Genomic DNA, 17,338 nt, shown 5'->3' on the forward strand with positions numbered 1-17,338 from the left:
TCTATCATTCAACAAAGCGGATAGCGTTATCTCTTTCTCGCTTCGCTCTGTTCCCAGATCGTCTTCCAACAATGTAGAATTAATAATGAATCAACGAAATATTTCATCTTATTTATGAAAATTCACTAGGAAATTAGTGAAAAATGCAAATTCTTGCTTGATAAAATATAATTGATTATTTTGAACGAGATTGAACAGCTGTGATTTTTCGTTAAGTGTGAAGTTTTTAGCTTAAAAATTTCTAGTTTCATTCAAGATTTAGACTTTTTGAATAATAATTATTAAGTTACTGTTCCAGATTTTTCGATTCTATACTCTAATAGTATCTATTTGATTCAAAATTTGCTCGTTTATCTGAGTATTGAAGAGCGTAAATTGTATTTTGAAAAGTGAGAGTGACATAACCATCTTTTTGATTTGGACAGTATATAGTATAAATTGGAAATGGGACAGTTTTGGGCATGAGCCTGTTGTGCCTTTCCTCATGTTAAGTATGTGTACACAATGTGATAAATAAATATTACATCAATAAACCTGTATCAGCTACCGACTGTAGAAGTCATTGGTTCAGAAACGTATAACTGATAGTTATTATAACAGGAAGATTCATCCTCTACTGATGAAACATTTGTGGAGTGAACAGCTACAAGACTCAACCTATCTCTGACTATGTGTAATCTTATCCAAATTTGAGAGAGGAATAGCACAAGGTTACCTTATTTTTTTCTCTCTGTATCATTTTGATGATGTACTTATTGTATCAATCAATAAATAATTAAATAAATAAAGATTGAAAAGTCACCCAACCAACCCCCAAATCATATCCCAGTTATTTGCCATGTACATCATAAGACTATGCCAAAACCTTAACTAAATTTGTGAGAGGAGGTTACACAAGATTACCTTATTTTTACTTTCCTTGCCCTACTACCATAGGTAAGGAAAGTATTGCTTTCCAAAAAAAATTAAGGTACCCCAATTTCAAGTTTTCTATACGTTTCAAGGTCCCCTGAGTCCAAAAATATGATTTCTGGGTATTGGTCTGTGTGTGTGTATGTGTGTATGTGTGTGTGTGTATGTGTGTGTGTGTATGTCTGTGAACACGATAACTCCATTCCTAATTAACCGATCGACTTGAAATTTTAAACTTAAGGTCCCTATACCATGAGGACCCGACAATAAGAAATTCAATAAAATTCAATTCAAGATGGCGGATAATTACTAAAAAACCATGTTTTTAACGTTTTTCTCGAAAATGGCTCTAACGATTTACTTCAAATTCATACCATGGATAGATATTCATAAGCACTATCAACTGGCATGAGTCTCATTTCTGGGAAAATTCCATGAGCTCCGTGATATTCTTGAGAAAAATGGCGGATAATGACCAAAAACCAGGTTTTTCACGGTTTTCTCGAAAACGGCTCTAACGATTTTCTTCAAATTCAAGCCATGGGTAGCTATTCATAAGTCCTATCAAATGACATGAGTTTTTTCCTTGGAAAATTGCAGGAACTCCGTAATATTCTTGAGAAAAATGGCGGATAATTACTAAAAAACCATGTTTTTCACGATTTTTGCAAAATAACTTGACCGATTTTTTTCAAATTCATACTCTGTATAGTTATTTATCAGCTCTATTAACAAGCATGAGTCTCCTTTCTGGGAAACTAATGGGGGGTCCACCCCATCCTTGAGAAATGGACTTTGTAACCTCCTTCTCGTGCATGAGGTAGGTAGGTAGCGCAGTTCATAAAAAGAACACATAGTCGAGTTATTTCATCTGTAGAACAGATGTTTCGACGACTTTAAAGAAATGACGACTGAAAAAATCATCGAATTTCACAGTTTACACAAAGGAAAAAGTACTCTGAAAACAATTATATATACACATATACAGAAGTCTGATCGTAGTTTCAAATATGAGCAAGGAAAATTGTGTGAGTGTACCACACCAAATTTTTTCTCTCCCTATCATTTTGATGATGTACTTATTGTATGAATAAGTAAAGAATTAAATGAATAAAGATTGAAAAATCACCCATCCAACCCTCCATCCCTATCCCAGTTATTTGCCATGTACATTATAATGACGTAGCATGGTACTACAGCATTATAACAGTTATGTATGTAACAAGCTGTTGCCTATTCACGCCGAATGAAGGGGTCAGCCTATTTGCAGTACGCTGCGGCTATTTGCAGTACAGTTGCACAGAGCAAAATCGGCGCGCATTGTTGCCAGCCTCTCTGTGTTATTTCCGCCAGCAAAGTCATTTCCGCTGTGTTAAACCGTCATTCGGGCTCACTCCGCTCGCTCACCCCTCCAACACGACACGACACGAAACATTTCCTCTGAAAAAGTGACGTAACCTCACCACTTAAACGGGCCTCAGTGATTGAAATTTGTCAATAGTTGCTTGAACTGTGGTTAAGTTTGATGTGGGACCACTTGGAACATTGGAATTGTTGGAAGAAAATCTTGTGAAAGAGTGACAAAAACTCACCACTTGAACAGGACTCAGAGATAGAAATTTGTCAAGAGTTGCTTAAACGGTGGTTAAGTTTGATCTGAAATCACTTGGAACATTAGAATCGTTGGGAAAAATCTTGTGAAAAGCTGCGAAACCTCATTTGAACGGGTGTCAGTGACTGAAATTTCTCAAGAGTTGCTTGAACTGTGGTTAAGTTTGATCTGGGATCACTTGGAACATTGGAATTGTTGGAAGAAATTCTTGTAAAAGAGTGACGAAACCTCCCTTGAACGGTTGTTAGTGATAGGAATATGTCAAGAGTTGCTTAACGGTGGTTAAGTTTGATCTGGGATCACTTGAAACATTGGAATTGTTGGATTAAATTCTTGTGAAAAAGTGGCAAAACCTCAATTAAACGGTTGTTAGTGATAGAAATTTTTCAAGAGTTGCTTAAAAGGTGGTTAAGTTTGATCTGGGATCACTTGAAACATTGGAGTTGTTGAAAGAAATCCTTGTGGAAAAGTGGCGAAACCTCAATTAAACGGTTGTTAGTGACTGAAATTTGTCAAAGAGTTGCTTGAACGGTGGTTAACTTTGATCTGAGATTACTTGGAACATTGGAATTGTGAATTGGAATTGGCCTTCGGTGATCAGGTTTTGATATAAATTTTTCAAAAATTGTTTCAACTGTGGTTAAGTATGATCTGAAATCACTTTGATCATTGAGATTGTGGAGAAAATTTCTCCTGTAAAGCGGTAGAGCCTTACTTTATCGGTCTTCAGTGATTATGTTTTGATAGAAAATTCGTAAAGTTGAAATTTGTCGAAGAAAACAAGCGTCAGTGATTGGGGTTGTAATAAAAATTTGTGTAAAATTGTTTGAACTGTGGTTAAGTTTGGTCTGTGATCACTTGTAACATTGATTTTTCCCAAAAAATACCTGGGAAGTAGAAACTAGCTTATAAGACTGTCATTCTAAATGATTTTGTGCTGATCGAAGTTTGTCAAGAGCTGCTTGAACTGTGGTTAAGTTTGATCTGGGATCACTTGGAACATTAGAATCGTTGGAAAAAATCTTGTGAAAAAGTGACGAAACCTCACTCAAACGCTTGTTAGTGATTGAAATTTGTCAAGAGTTGCTTGAACGGTAGTTAAGTTTGATCTTGGATCACTTGGAAAATAGAAACTATTGAAAAAATTACTGACGGAAAGTGGTAGAAGCTTATTTTACCAACTGTCAGTGATCGGCAGTGTTTGATTGTGATCGGCATTTGTCAACAGTTGAAATCTGTCAACAGTTGAAATTTGTCAACAGTTGAAATGTGTCAACAGTTGAAATTTGTTAACAGTTGAAATTTGTCAACAGTTGGAATTTGTCAACAGTTGAAATCTGTCAACAGTTGAAATTTGTCAACAGTTGAAATTTGTCAACAAATGAAATTTGTCAACAGTTGAAATTTTTCAACAGTTGAAATTTGTCAAAGAAAAATTTGTCTATAGAGCGCTGAAAATACCTATGAGCCATCATGATTTTGATATTGAGATCACTAAATAAAACAGATAGCTCTCACAAATAGAAAATTGATGTTTTATTGGCAGAAAAAAAACAACATCTTAGAAATACATAATGAAAGCAATACAAATTTTACAACATGGGAAAATACTATTACAAAAATAACCTGTTTGAGATGGTGATATAAAAATTGATTACAAAACTAGCGCTAAGAAGTAGTTACTGAGGCCGACAGTCGCATATGAAGTGACAAATATTACATAACAGTATCAATGATTTATCAGTTTTAGCTTCGGAGTAGCCTATATTGTACAATATTGAATGGGTATAAAGAAATTATGGTGGATAGATTATTAAGTAGGCTAAAGTCAACAGACAAATTTCAATTAATTCCAGCTTTGTAGGCTCAAACTTTGAGGGAAAGACTTGGATAGCAATCCCATATTTAGGCCTTGTATCTGATGAGATAGGTAAGGAATGGATTTCATGTTGCTTTCAAGACCAAACCGATTTTAAGTAGTCTATTCAGCTGGAGTAAATACAAAATTGATATTTGAGATAAAAGTGGGGTGTACAAACTTAAATGTGGTGATTGTAATGCTTGTTACTTGGGTAAGAGAGGTAAAAGTTTCAAAAGTAGAATTAAAGAGCACATTATAGATTGGAATCAACGAAATGGGGAATCTAACTTTGCAGAACATTTGATAACAGATAATCACGAGTTCACAGTTGAGGAGAATGTCGAGTTTCTGCATGTTAATAACAAAGGCAGCTCTTTGAGTATTCTAGAGGCTTTAGAAATATCAAGAGTAATTAAGGACAAATCCCAGTATTTATTTATTTATTAATTTACAATGCAAATGACACTAATGTAATAACATTGAAAGATAATAGTATCTTAAGTCACAAGGACGGGAAGGGGCCTTTTGCAGGCGAGAATGATGTTTCTAGTCGAGGCGTTAGCCGAGACTAGAATTTCATTCCAGCACTGCAGAAGACATTAACGTCCAAGTAGCTTACACTATTTTTTGTCATAATAATCCAAAAAAGAATAATTGAGAAAAAGAAAACATTACCTGCTTGTGCTGACATTACTACATGCATTCTTAGTTTACAAGTTTTGAATCAAGAGTTTCTTGACTGTAGTTGACAAAATTTCCACTTGAAGCGCTAAAAGGCGGTTTTCGTACCAGTTTTGCTGTTCCAAATTCGGAACTATAGTGAGGTTAACGTTATAATGACAGTATTTGATCAACTTTGGTTTTGCTATATTTGTCTATCATTCGACAAAGCCGGTGGTACTATCCTTTACTAGGTCCACAACAATGCCAATTATGTTTTTGACAGTGTAGAAATATAATTAATTAATACAAAGAATCGGCATCGCTACTCTTCTATTTTCATCCACTGCCATTATAACGTGGACCTCACTATAGGGAACATACTCGACTGGAACATACTCGAACATAGGGAACATATGATTTTATTATAGTACAGCAAAGACCTTGAAGAGATATAGACCCACAACTCCTATGCCTTCCCAATGAAAGCTCTTACTTGAAATTGAAGGCCGCCATTGGGGTATTTTAGCACGAGATATTATATCTATATTATGTGTAATATTATAGATTACAAAGGCATTGGTATGTAATAATCTTATAGTTTGCCCCCTCAATGGCCGATTTCAATTCCAAGTACGACACTAGCGCTGCATGTGAGTCTATGCATCTTCAAGGTCTTTGCAGTACAGTATGCTGTAATGAGAATCATATGTTTATTTGTTCTACAATCAGCTGTTTACCGGCTTGATTCCATGGATGTAAAACAGCTGGAATTGTATGACTATGACAAAAAATAATAAAGTAGTCCTTGTGCTATTTTTCTTCCAAATTTATAGGTGACAAAGTCCAAGATAAGGTTAGAATTTCACGTGTACAGTTTTTATAAAACTTTGGTTCAAAATAAACATTGAAACTATAAATTTTAAATTTAGATGGCTTAAAGTATAGTTCAAATGACCAGATTCTTTTCGACCAATACAACATTACGAATTTAGTTTTATCATAAACAATTGTAAGCATACATTAGTCGATAGTTTTCTATTCACATATATGTTTAATCATCTTTTACTTGTTTTCTTAGTTCTTATGTTGTACTGTAAATAAATGTGACCAAATTTTGTTGTCCGTTGCTTAAGCCGCCATTTTGTGACATTTCTGTTATACCGTTGAGTGGGACTGTCTAGCTGGGCCTATAGCAGGCGTTCATGCTCTTGACCAATAGCAGTACTCGCCTACTAGTATAAATTCTGCTGCTCTTGTATTTAGTATTAGTTTATCAGAGATTGACAATGGTGTAATAACCGAAACCAGTCTTTCTAACTTTCAATAAATCTGTGGTTTTTGACAATTTCTTAGTTTTCTTATTCTTCCTAGTCTTCTAATATGAATAATTACCACAATATCGACTTCTCAACTACAAAAAAATCTGGTGTTGTGCACTCACACAACTTTCATTGCCATTAATTAATCAACTGACGCTAGTGTTCACGCGCATCTCAAGTCTACTATTCAAAGATCTGAGTCAGCTGTTGACAGGACAATAACGCTGGAGACACACGAAGTCTGCGATCTCTTCATAGTGGATGATTCAATAGAATCAACAGTTGCCAACAGTTTGCAATTGAATAATATTTTTTTCTGGAACTTCGAGCTTATTTTCAATTTTAGTTGAAAATGTTACTGTACATTAATTGTAGAGATTTCCATGTTCAATTTTTCCCACTTGAAATTTTCTGTTTAAATTGTATCTGAAGCCTGATAATTGGGAATCTCAAATGAAACTTTGCATAGATGGGACGGAGCTCCTGAAATTTTTACAGATATGGGAATTGTGGCAGTTGATAGAGCTTATCAATAACTTTTTTGGGTATAAATTTGATCAAAATCGTTGGAGCCGTTTTCGAGAGAATCGTGAGAAACCCTGTTTTTGAAAACATTCTCGCCATCTTGAATTGCATTTAATTGAAATTGTTGTGTCTGATCCTTATAGTGTAAGGACCAAAAGTTTCAAATTTCAAGTAATTCCGTTAATTGGGAGATGAGATATCGTGTTGTACACAGACGCACATACAGACCAATACCCACAAACCACTTTTTTGGACTTAGGGGACCTTGAAACGTATAGAAATTTGGAAATTTGGGTACCTTAATTTTTATTTAGAAAGCAATACTTTGCTTACTAGGGCAAGAAAAGTGGAAGTTATAATAAATCTTCTCATAGTTACTGTAATCATACGCCATAGAGAAAACATAGCATAACTTCATAATATTATTTGTTTATGTTGCAACACACTTCATCTAGAAGTTATCCTTATCGCTCCACTATGATCGCACCCCAATCCACACTTTACTCGAATTTCTCCATATTTTTCTAAATAAACCAATCTCAACCCCTAACTTTACACATCAACTCACACGTTGTAATTATAACACACGTTAATCAACCAACCTCCCCAAGCCTTTGTTTCCCTCAGAAGGTTATTTCCAGAGAGCAGCCGGCTTAAAGAGATTGAGAGAAAGACACTGAGAGTATGAGAGAGAAAAGAGAAATCTCACACTCTCCCTTCCTCCACCTTCCCGTCAAAGATTTTCCATTCTTCAACAAAACCGCTTGAGAAAGAGTGAAAGAGATAGATAGATGAAGAGAGAGAGAGTTAGAGAGAGAGAGAGTGATAGATAGATGGAGAGAGAGTTAGAGAGAGAGAGAGCGACCACACTTCAAATTACACTCATCAGTCTAGCTTGCATACTAAACTATATACATGTTCACTTGGGGTTAGCCTTAGTTCGTATATAGGTATAGATGCAGCCTCTCCCCTGCTCAACTATACTCATATAATATGCACTCTTGGTATATATACTTATGTATGTATATATAGATGCGCGCGCATATCATAAGCGAGTAAATCCCGCGTGAGTTGGCAACGAGGTTTCATTTCCGCGGCGAGAGAAACGTCACTGATAAATCCCTTAGATTAAAATGGTTGCACGTTGCATTACATATGTATGTAAGTATATATATTTATATGTATGTTATGTGTGTATATGTTGAGGATGATGTATGGATATACTTATGTGTTGGGAGAATTCAATGGATGTAGCATGTGTTATATATGGCATTATATATATTGTTGCTCTGTCTGACAATGCTTTACGTTTGTTGTAGTTAGTTCTCTGGTGATCTTTGTTGTAATCTCTCAAACACTCCCAATTCTCTCTCTTTCTCTCTCTCTCACTAAGCGAGAGAGAAAGAGAGAGTTAGAGAGTTTTTGGTGGAGAGTTTTTTGGTAGAGAGTTAGTGGGGAGGATATTTTTAATATTCTTCCGAAAGAATGGACATTGATATGTCCAAAGCTCCGCCAATTTATGTAGATGCATAACAATATGATTATTATCTATAGTTATTATATTACAAATTGCTTTTTCATATCATATACAGTTCAATAGTTATTTCCTTAGTCTATATTATGTAAATTCATCTATAACTTTGCTGTATGGTAAGCTATTGTATATAAGTGTATAAGCCAGTATATATTGTAATCTACATAAATAAAGTACTCAATCAATCAATCTGGTCCCTGATGTACTATTATACTAGCTTCTTATATACTTTTTATCCTCAATTTTTTATACTTTGTGAAATTCGTTGAATAACTAGCATTATCGTCATTTAATGTAAATTAGTGTGAGCCAGTAAATATTGTAATCTACATAAATAGAGTACTCAATCAATCAATCAATCAATCGATCTCCTCCTTTCACTCTAGGGTTTGTGTGGGGTTGTCCTCTAGGGTTGTGTGGCAGAGAGGACCAGGAGTCCTAGCTCCGCCCTAATAAAGGCAAATAATGAATGAATCAATCAATCAATCTCTTAAAGGCAATCAATCAATCAAACACTCTTCCTCTTTTCTGGTCTTCTGCTGATGAACAGGCAAATAATAAAGGCAAATAATGAATCAATCAATCAATCAATCTCCTAAAGGCAATCAATCAATCAAACACTCTCCCTCTTTTCTGGTCTTCTGTTGATGAACAGGAAATAATTCTAAGTCCTCTGTTCAGAGAGTCAACAATTATTTGTTGAAACACCGCTGATTCGAGTAGTTACATTACAATATTGTATTTATTCATTTATACAATGATAGATACGATATCGGACTTTAAAAATGTTATCTAAATTTGGAAGAGAAATACTACAAGGAGTATCCTTAGTCCCTCTCCCGATCAGTGCTTCTTTGTAAAATGTAAAAATAAATGAATAATATTTATAAAATAGAATTGGAGTACCCTTTGAAAAATTATAGAATGATGAATCAAGAATACAAATTTGAACGTAAATACTAGTTTCGGTGATCTCACCAACGTCAGATTATAAAAATCTGGTGTGGCGCACTCACACAGTTTTCCTTGCCGTTATGAAAATTTATCACCTGACGCTAGTGTTACCGCGCATCTCAAGTCTACTATTCAAAGATTTGAGCCAGCTGGTGACAGAGTAATAACGCTGGAGACACACATGAGGTCTGCTATCTCTTCATAGTGAATGATTTAATAGAACCAACAATAATTTGCAATTGAATAATCACATTTTCTCGAATTTAAAGCTTATTTTCAATTTTAGGTGAAAATGTTACTGAACATTAATTGTAGAGATTTTCATGCTTAATCTACTCCACTTGATTCTTTTTGTTTCAATTGTATCTGAAGCCTGATAATTGGGAATCTATCTGCATTGATGGGGCGGAGCTCCTGAAATTTTTACAGATATGGGACTTGTCGCAGTTGATAGAGCTTATCGATGACTATTTTAGGTATGAATATGATCAAAATCGTTGGAGCCATTTCCGAGAAAATCACGAAAAACCCTGTTTTTGACAACATTTTCGCCATTTTAGCCGCCATCTTGAATTGCATTCGATCGAAATTGTTCGTGTCGGATCCTTATAGTGAAAGGACCTTAAGTTCCAAATTTCAAGTCTTCCGTTAATTGGGAGATGAGATATCGTGTACACAGACGCACATACACTCATACACACACACACACACCACACACACACACACCACACACACACCACACACACACCACACACACACACACACACACACACACACACACACACACACACACACACACACATACAGACCAATACCCAAAACCACTTTTTTGGACTCAGGGGACCTTGAAACGTATGGAAATTTAGAAATTGGGGTACCTTAATTTTTCTCGGAATGCAATACTTTCCTTACCTATGGTAATAGGGCAAGGAAAGTAAAAATAAACTTTTATAATTCTATAATTCTATATTTGTATAATTTTATTCTATAAATACAAGAAAGTAGCCCTAAATTCATACATTTTGTAATAAATGAAATATAATTCTCAATTATGAATGATTGGGAAAGGTACAACATGCTTAAAGCCCAAAACTGCTCCTTTCCCAAATTTAGATAGATATTGTCATAAATAGGTTATGTTTACACTTCATGATTCTGGTCTAATTATTGATATTCAAGTTGCATTCATTCTTCATTGTCAATTGTTTGAATAACTATCCAAACTTTGTAAATTTAGTTGAATAATAATAATAAGCTATATTAATGATTCATCTGATAACTATAGCGAGGTTCACGTTATAATAGCAGTGTTTGATTAGCAATGGTATTGCTATCCTTGTCTATCATTCAACAAAGCGGATAGCGCTCTCTTTTTCTCGCTTTGCTCTGTTGTCAGATCGCCTTTTAAGAATGTAAAATCAATAATTAATTGACAAAGTATTTCATCTTTATATGGGAATTCATTACGAGATTATTGAAAAATTTAATTTCTTGCTCAATAAAATATGATGTTTTTTTTTTTTTTGAAAAGAATGACCAATTAATATTACATCAATAAATCTGTATCAGCTACCGTCTATAGAAGGCATCGACAAGAGAAAGGATCGGCAACGTTGTTCTCCTATCTTTCTCCACTGTCATTATAACGTGTACCTCACTTTATATGTTTTCTCTTATGGTTTCTCTAATTTACTCCACAGCTCTCCTTGTTCACTGAACACAGGAGCTTGATAAATGACAGAAAAATAATTAATAACGTTTCCAAAAGAGAATTCAGTACAGGAGAGAAATATTCGCGCCCTAATAAAAACAAACCCTACTCATCCAAGTTCAAACAGCATTTGTCTACTCACAGAAATACGTGAGCGAGTTTTAAACGTTCCGACAAAACGAGACTCAAGTGGAAAATTTTATGAATGAAAGTCACCCCGTTGACAAACCCTTGCTGGGGGAGTTTTTCCCTCTCTTAAACAACCCCTCTTGGTGTTCACCCCTCTTTATCACTCCTCTACAGGTCCACTTGCCCCCTCCTCTTCACTCTTGAACCGCGTTGGGAGGCTGGAAAAAACGTGTCATGCGCAAAAAGTTTGTCAGAACTTGTGCGAGCTGCGCCTGACAAATTTTCACGGTGAAGTTTTGGCGCCGTTTCTTCACGGAACTTTGCGCGGGAATTTCTTTGGAGTTTCGCGCCAAAAACGTGTGAATATTATCAGGGATAACAAACTGAAACAAGTACTTACGCTATCTTTTCTTTATGCTATTATTATCATCACCAAGAAAATATAGCACAGGAAGATAGATATCCCAAGGAATTATGTTTCAAATGATCCAAATTTGTAGCCAATTCTTTTTTATTAATTTAGCGTATTACAGATATGAAGGATATGAGATTTTAGCGATGGTAATTCTATTTTCAAGTATGATATAATATCATCATTCGAAAGTAGTCATATCATTGATTCAAAAAGCAACATCGTTAATAAAATAAATAAACATATTAGTTCTTAGGAGAAAAGCTCAATGAATAGACTAGTAGTTTTATTTCTAAATCATGAAAAATAATACATTCTCTTGGTGAATATAGGCTATAGTGAGGTCCACGTTACTAGTAGTTCTGTGAACAGTAGACCTCACGCAGTATTCTCATCCACAAGTACCTGATTGAAGCTATAGACTTTATTGATTACAGCAATAAACTGGCTTCTCCACACATCTGTGTAATCACTTGTCAGCTGATTTATGATGAATAATTCTATAGTCTGATTTTTACTCTAATATTGGCGTATGAAGGAGGCTCCTTTTTCCTTTTATATTATCCTTGAAATGCAACATTTCCAGAAACTTTGTATATACGTCGACGCGCAATTAAAAAAGGAGCATACCTGTCACATTTCATGAAAATCTATTAAGGCGTTTCGCCGTAAATGCGAAACATATAAACATTCAAACATTTAAATATTAAGTGAAATGCCAAACCGTCAACTTGAATCTTAGACCTCACTTCGCTCGGTCAATTAAAGTAGTCATGTGATTAATTCAAAAAGTAAATGCGAAACATATAAACATTCAAACATTTAAATATTAAGTGAAATGCCAAACCGTCAACTTGAATCTTAGACCTCACTTCGCTCGGTCAATGAAAGTAGTCATGTGATTAATTCAAAAAGTAACATCGTTAATAAAATAATGATTAAACAAGTTAGTTTTTAGGAGAAAAACTCAATGAATAGATTAAGAAAATGTAAAATGTGAATGTGTGGAATTAAAAGAAGTTTTATTGATTCGTATCAGGATATTGATTTAATAGTATCTTAAGTCACGAGGACGGGAAGGGGCCTTTTGCAGGCAAGAATGATGTTTCTAGTCGAGGCGTTAGCCGAGACTAGAATTTCATTCGAGCACTGCAAAAGACAGTCACATCCAAGTAGCTTACACTATTTTTCGTCATAATAATCTAGAAAAGAATAATTGAGAAACAGAAAACATTGCCTGCTTGTTCTGACATTACTACATGCATTCAATAAACATAACCTAGTTTACAAGTTTCAAATCGAGAATTTATTGATTGTAGTTGACAAAACATCCACCTGGAGTGCTAAAAGGCGGCAGTTTTGCTGTTCCAAATTCGTAACTAGGAAACAAACTCGACTAGAATTGTTTGGAAGTTGATATTGTGGTGATAATTATTCATATTGAATAAAAATACTTAGAAATTGTCAAAAAACAACAGATTTATTGATACTTAGAGAGACCGGTTTCGGTTGTTACACCGTTGTCAATCTCTAATAAACCATTCAGAATGAAATCATGATTATTCCATCATTGGAGAACTATCTTATCAACCTTAGTCTGAACACTTGGAGACACTCAAACATGTTCAAAACTTAAGAGATTATCACAATCAAGATGGAGATTATCATGAACAGATAAGATTATTGTATGATCTTTAAAATTGATCATTGAATATACATTAAAAGTTCCATATGAAATGAGATCAAAACGGATGGGATAGAGCACACACCTTAATCAAATTACTAGTAGTTCTGTGAACAGTAGACCTCACGCAGTATTCTCATCCATAAGTAACTGATTGAAACTATAGACCTTACGTCGACGAGTGATTAAAAAAGGAACATACCTGTCAAATTTCATGAAAATCTATAACCGCGTTTCGCCGTAAATGCGCCACTTATAAACATTTAAACAAAAAGAGAAATGCTAAACCGTCGACTTGAATCTTAGACCTCACTTCGCTCGGTCAAAAATAATCATTGTCAAATCGAGGTGGAGATTATTATGAACAGATACCATTTCTATTGACTTGAAAATTGATCATTGAATATACATGAAAAGATTCAAAACTAATAATATCGAAAGAATCTTCGTGTCAGATAGGATGGAAGACACACCTCAATCAAATTCACAATAGTCCACTTGCTAGAAATCAGACGTTCTAGAGCTCGTTACGTCAGAGCTCTCTGATTGGCGGGAACTTGGCACTCCCACTTTCAACGCCTTAAGGCAACCAATCTAGAAGCTCAATGTGGAGCTAAACCAAGCCTTCACACTAGAAACTAGAATACTATAAGCGTATGATTTTCCAATAAAATCTTCACTCACTCCTCAAAGATTAACGGATGAGTTGAATCAAGCATCATGGAATAAAGGCTTATTCCATCATTCAAAGCTATTCTATCATGAAGGTCACGTTATAATCGCAGTATTTGATTAACATTGGTGTTGCTATCTTTGTCTATCATTCGACAAGGCAGATGGCACTGTCCTTTGTCAGCAACGCGACGTAGTGAGTACGTTTTTTAACAATTTAGAAATATAATTAATCACCGAAATATCTAATCTTAATTATCTTAATGATTGAGAAATTTTTCATGACGTATAAAATATTATTGATTATGTACAACAAGAATAAACAGTTAATATTAGCATAGAGAAACGATAGCGTAAGTAGATATCCCATGGTATAGGGCGTTTATGTCGCAACATTTACTGTTATCCCAAGCCGATAGTTCACGTAGTTCTTTCCCATGCAGCTGTGTGACGCTGGTAGTCTCTCAAATTGTGCCGTTCCCACACTCTCACCCCAACAAAACAGTAAAAATTTACAATAATCGACAGTAATCGGCTTGAGATAACAGTAAAAGTTGCGACATAAATTCCCTATACCATGGGATATCTATTTACGCTATTGTTTCTGTATGATATTACTTCTCATTTACCGGTGTCAACAACTATTCTCCATGGAAGGCAGTGCCAGAAAAGAGAATGATGGGATTCAGCATTCAGCAGCATAATTAAACTCAAGTCAAATGATATTGAGAATAGATATCTATCTATATAGAAGCGAAATGGCACTCAATCACTCACTAACTGACTGACTGACTGACTCACTCACTCACTCGAAGAACTAAAAATCTACCAAACCAAAAACGTTCAAATTTGGTAGGTATGTTTAGTTGGCCCTTTAGAGGCGCACTAAGTAAGAAATCTATTGGCAATATTTCAACTCTAAGGGTGGTTTTCAAGGGTTTAAAGTTAGTCTTTTAGCATGTATATTCTTCTTATTCCAATCTCTTAATTATAATTGAAAAATGTCCATACCATATGTTAATATAGAACTATAATCTAGAGAGAGTACCTCTTCGAAACAGTTGTTAACTGGTAACTAAATAATAATTTTGTCAGGTTGGCATTAAGTTGAGTTGACTTTGTTAGATTGGCACCAAGTTGGAGATTGAAATGCATTCATTGCGGAAAAATTGATTGGGCACAGCTACTTCAATCAGAGCTATTACTGGGAATATTATATCGCCTGATATGACGAGCGAAGCGAGCCCGCTGATATATTTTTTTACGGGGGTCCAGGGGGCGGAGCCCCCTGGCTAGACGAATACGGCGAGCGAAGCGAGCCTGACGGCTAGTCAATATATAAGAATGGATTGAACATTGAATCAGATACTGGCTTTACCACTGATTTAAAGGTTAGAAAAGAATATGTTATTGATCCGACCATCTGTTTTCAAAAGTTTTCAACACTGTTTGTGGATAATCCTGCATTTTGATTGGTCGAGGACTCTTTGCATAATGTAGAATCCATTTCATGCCTTAATAAGAGTAGCATTATTTTGAAAATCCTCTGCGAGAAAAGGAACTCTTATAGGATTGATTGTATCGTTGTAATGCTCACGTCATTATAACATGAACTATTTTGAGTCTTGAATTTCGGCGTTCATCAGACTTTAAACTGGAAGGCAGATCAGTCATCAACTCTTAAATCAGCACCAAGGTGATTTTTTTCAAATGAATCCTATTAAAAAATTTGTATATAATATTGGAGGATATAGAGAGAATTATCAGTCATTTCAAGTGAACTATTTGGGGCTTCGAGTGTCTCAAAAAAACCACCTTGGAATCCCATGCCCAAGAGATGAGAATACCAGGAAACCCACAAATTTTATGATTTCATGCTCATCATTAAGAAAAACTCAACTCACAATATTTAATACGGAAACTTACCCCGTCCACTGCGTCCCACAAACCGCAGATCGTTAAACTTGGCGACCTGGTTCTTCATGACAGCCGTGCAGTTCCTCAGCTCCGCACAGAAGTTCTCATCGTTTCCGGCCCGTACCGTGACCACAGTCCCGTCCATGACGTCACCAAGGGCCACCACCTTGAACGCCACCGGAAGTGTCTTGTTGGACCGCCAGTGCGGCGGAAGAACGGTGCAAACAAAGTGCGGACTCCCCGGTGCGCACTAGCTCGCCAGGGTGTTCCGAAAGGAAGTCGCCCAGGGTCCGCTCGGCGAGGATGTCGGAGGTCATCTTGGTGTAGGTGTCGTTGAGGAGGGAGCCCCCTGTACCTCCCTCGGGGGTGGTGCCTCCTGTTGTGGCTGTGGTTGTGTTGCCGGTTAGGTGCATGGTGGGGGGATATTCAGGCCAAAGATTCTCACATAGAATGGAAACTCTGTCTCAAGAATTGTGCCCGAAAAATGTGTCTCGAGACCATTAGATCAACTAAGTGTCCCAAGGTCAAACAGTTTATATTGAGAGAACACTAGATTCACACATAGATGATGTCTTATTGCGGTTTTATGCCTGAAGAATCAATCGTTTTTTTTAAGAACTCTGTCTCAAATTTATGTCTCGAAAGATGTGTCTCAAGAACTATGCGTTTAGGCCACAGATTCACACATAGAAGGAAAACTCTGTCTCAAGAATTGTGCCTCGAAAAACGTGTCTCAAAAACATTCAATCAACTAAGTGCCCCAAGGTCAATTAACTTATATTGAGATAACCTCAGATTCACTCAGGTATTTTTGCTCTTTGAACCTGAAGAACTATGAAATCAATCGTTTCTCAAGAACTCTGTCTCGAAAAATGTGTCTGAAGAACTATGTGGTATCCGTTTAGGTTCGATACCTTAAAAATTGTGTCTTAAGAACAAATTATATTGAGAGACGTGTATTGTATACAAAATGCCAGAAAATTTCTAATCTCTGTCAACTCTTTGCGAACCTATCTGTGACTCTTGGAAAAATCACCAATTGATGTTCGCTTTGTATTCGCCGTTAGTTGCAGTCCTTCTCTCAAACCATAGAATCTCACCAAAAAAGTTGTTTACGCTGCGTTTTTATGTCACCAACACAAGAGGTTCAGTTGTTGAATGGTTGTCCTGAAGGAGCATTTAGCTTTTCGACCGAAATAGCATAATTTGGATGTGCGACATGTTTATTGATGCCACAAGTATCAGTTGTGATGCCCAGAAGTTGCATGCATCACCTCAAGAGGTTGAAACATACATTCAAATTCCACCGATGTATGACCTCTTGCAGTAGTAGTTTACATTAAATTTGTGTTTGTGTAGAAATAGCTGGTTCAAAAGTGTTGTCATCTAGATGCATGCCTTTTCTTACTGAGTCCACAACCCTATAAGTCTTC

At 35.8% G+C, this 17,338-nt stretch overlaps 1 protein-coding gene across 1 annotated transcript in view; it reads right to left on the reverse strand.

The window, feature by feature from the left end:
- The window catches only part of LOC111044970 (runt-related transcription factor 1-like), a 106,967-nt gene extending 90,341 nt beyond the window's left edge, over positions 1-16,626 (reverse strand). Inside the window, 2 exon segments of the mRNA XM_039426948.1 lie at positions 15,915-16,146; positions 16,148-16,626. Coding sequence (XP_039282882.1) covers positions 15,915-16,146; positions 16,148-16,318 — 403 coding nt within the window. The 5' untranslated portion in view covers positions 16,319-16,626.
- Between the last annotated feature and the right edge of the window lie 712 nt (positions 16,627-17,338).

This window comes from Nilaparvata lugens, chromosome 1 (assembly GCF_014356525.2).
Source record: "Nilaparvata lugens isolate BPH chromosome 1, ASM1435652v1, whole genome shotgun sequence".
In the NCBI taxonomy this organism is placed as follows: Eukaryota; Metazoa; Arthropoda; class Insecta; order Hemiptera; family Delphacidae; genus Nilaparvata; species Nilaparvata lugens.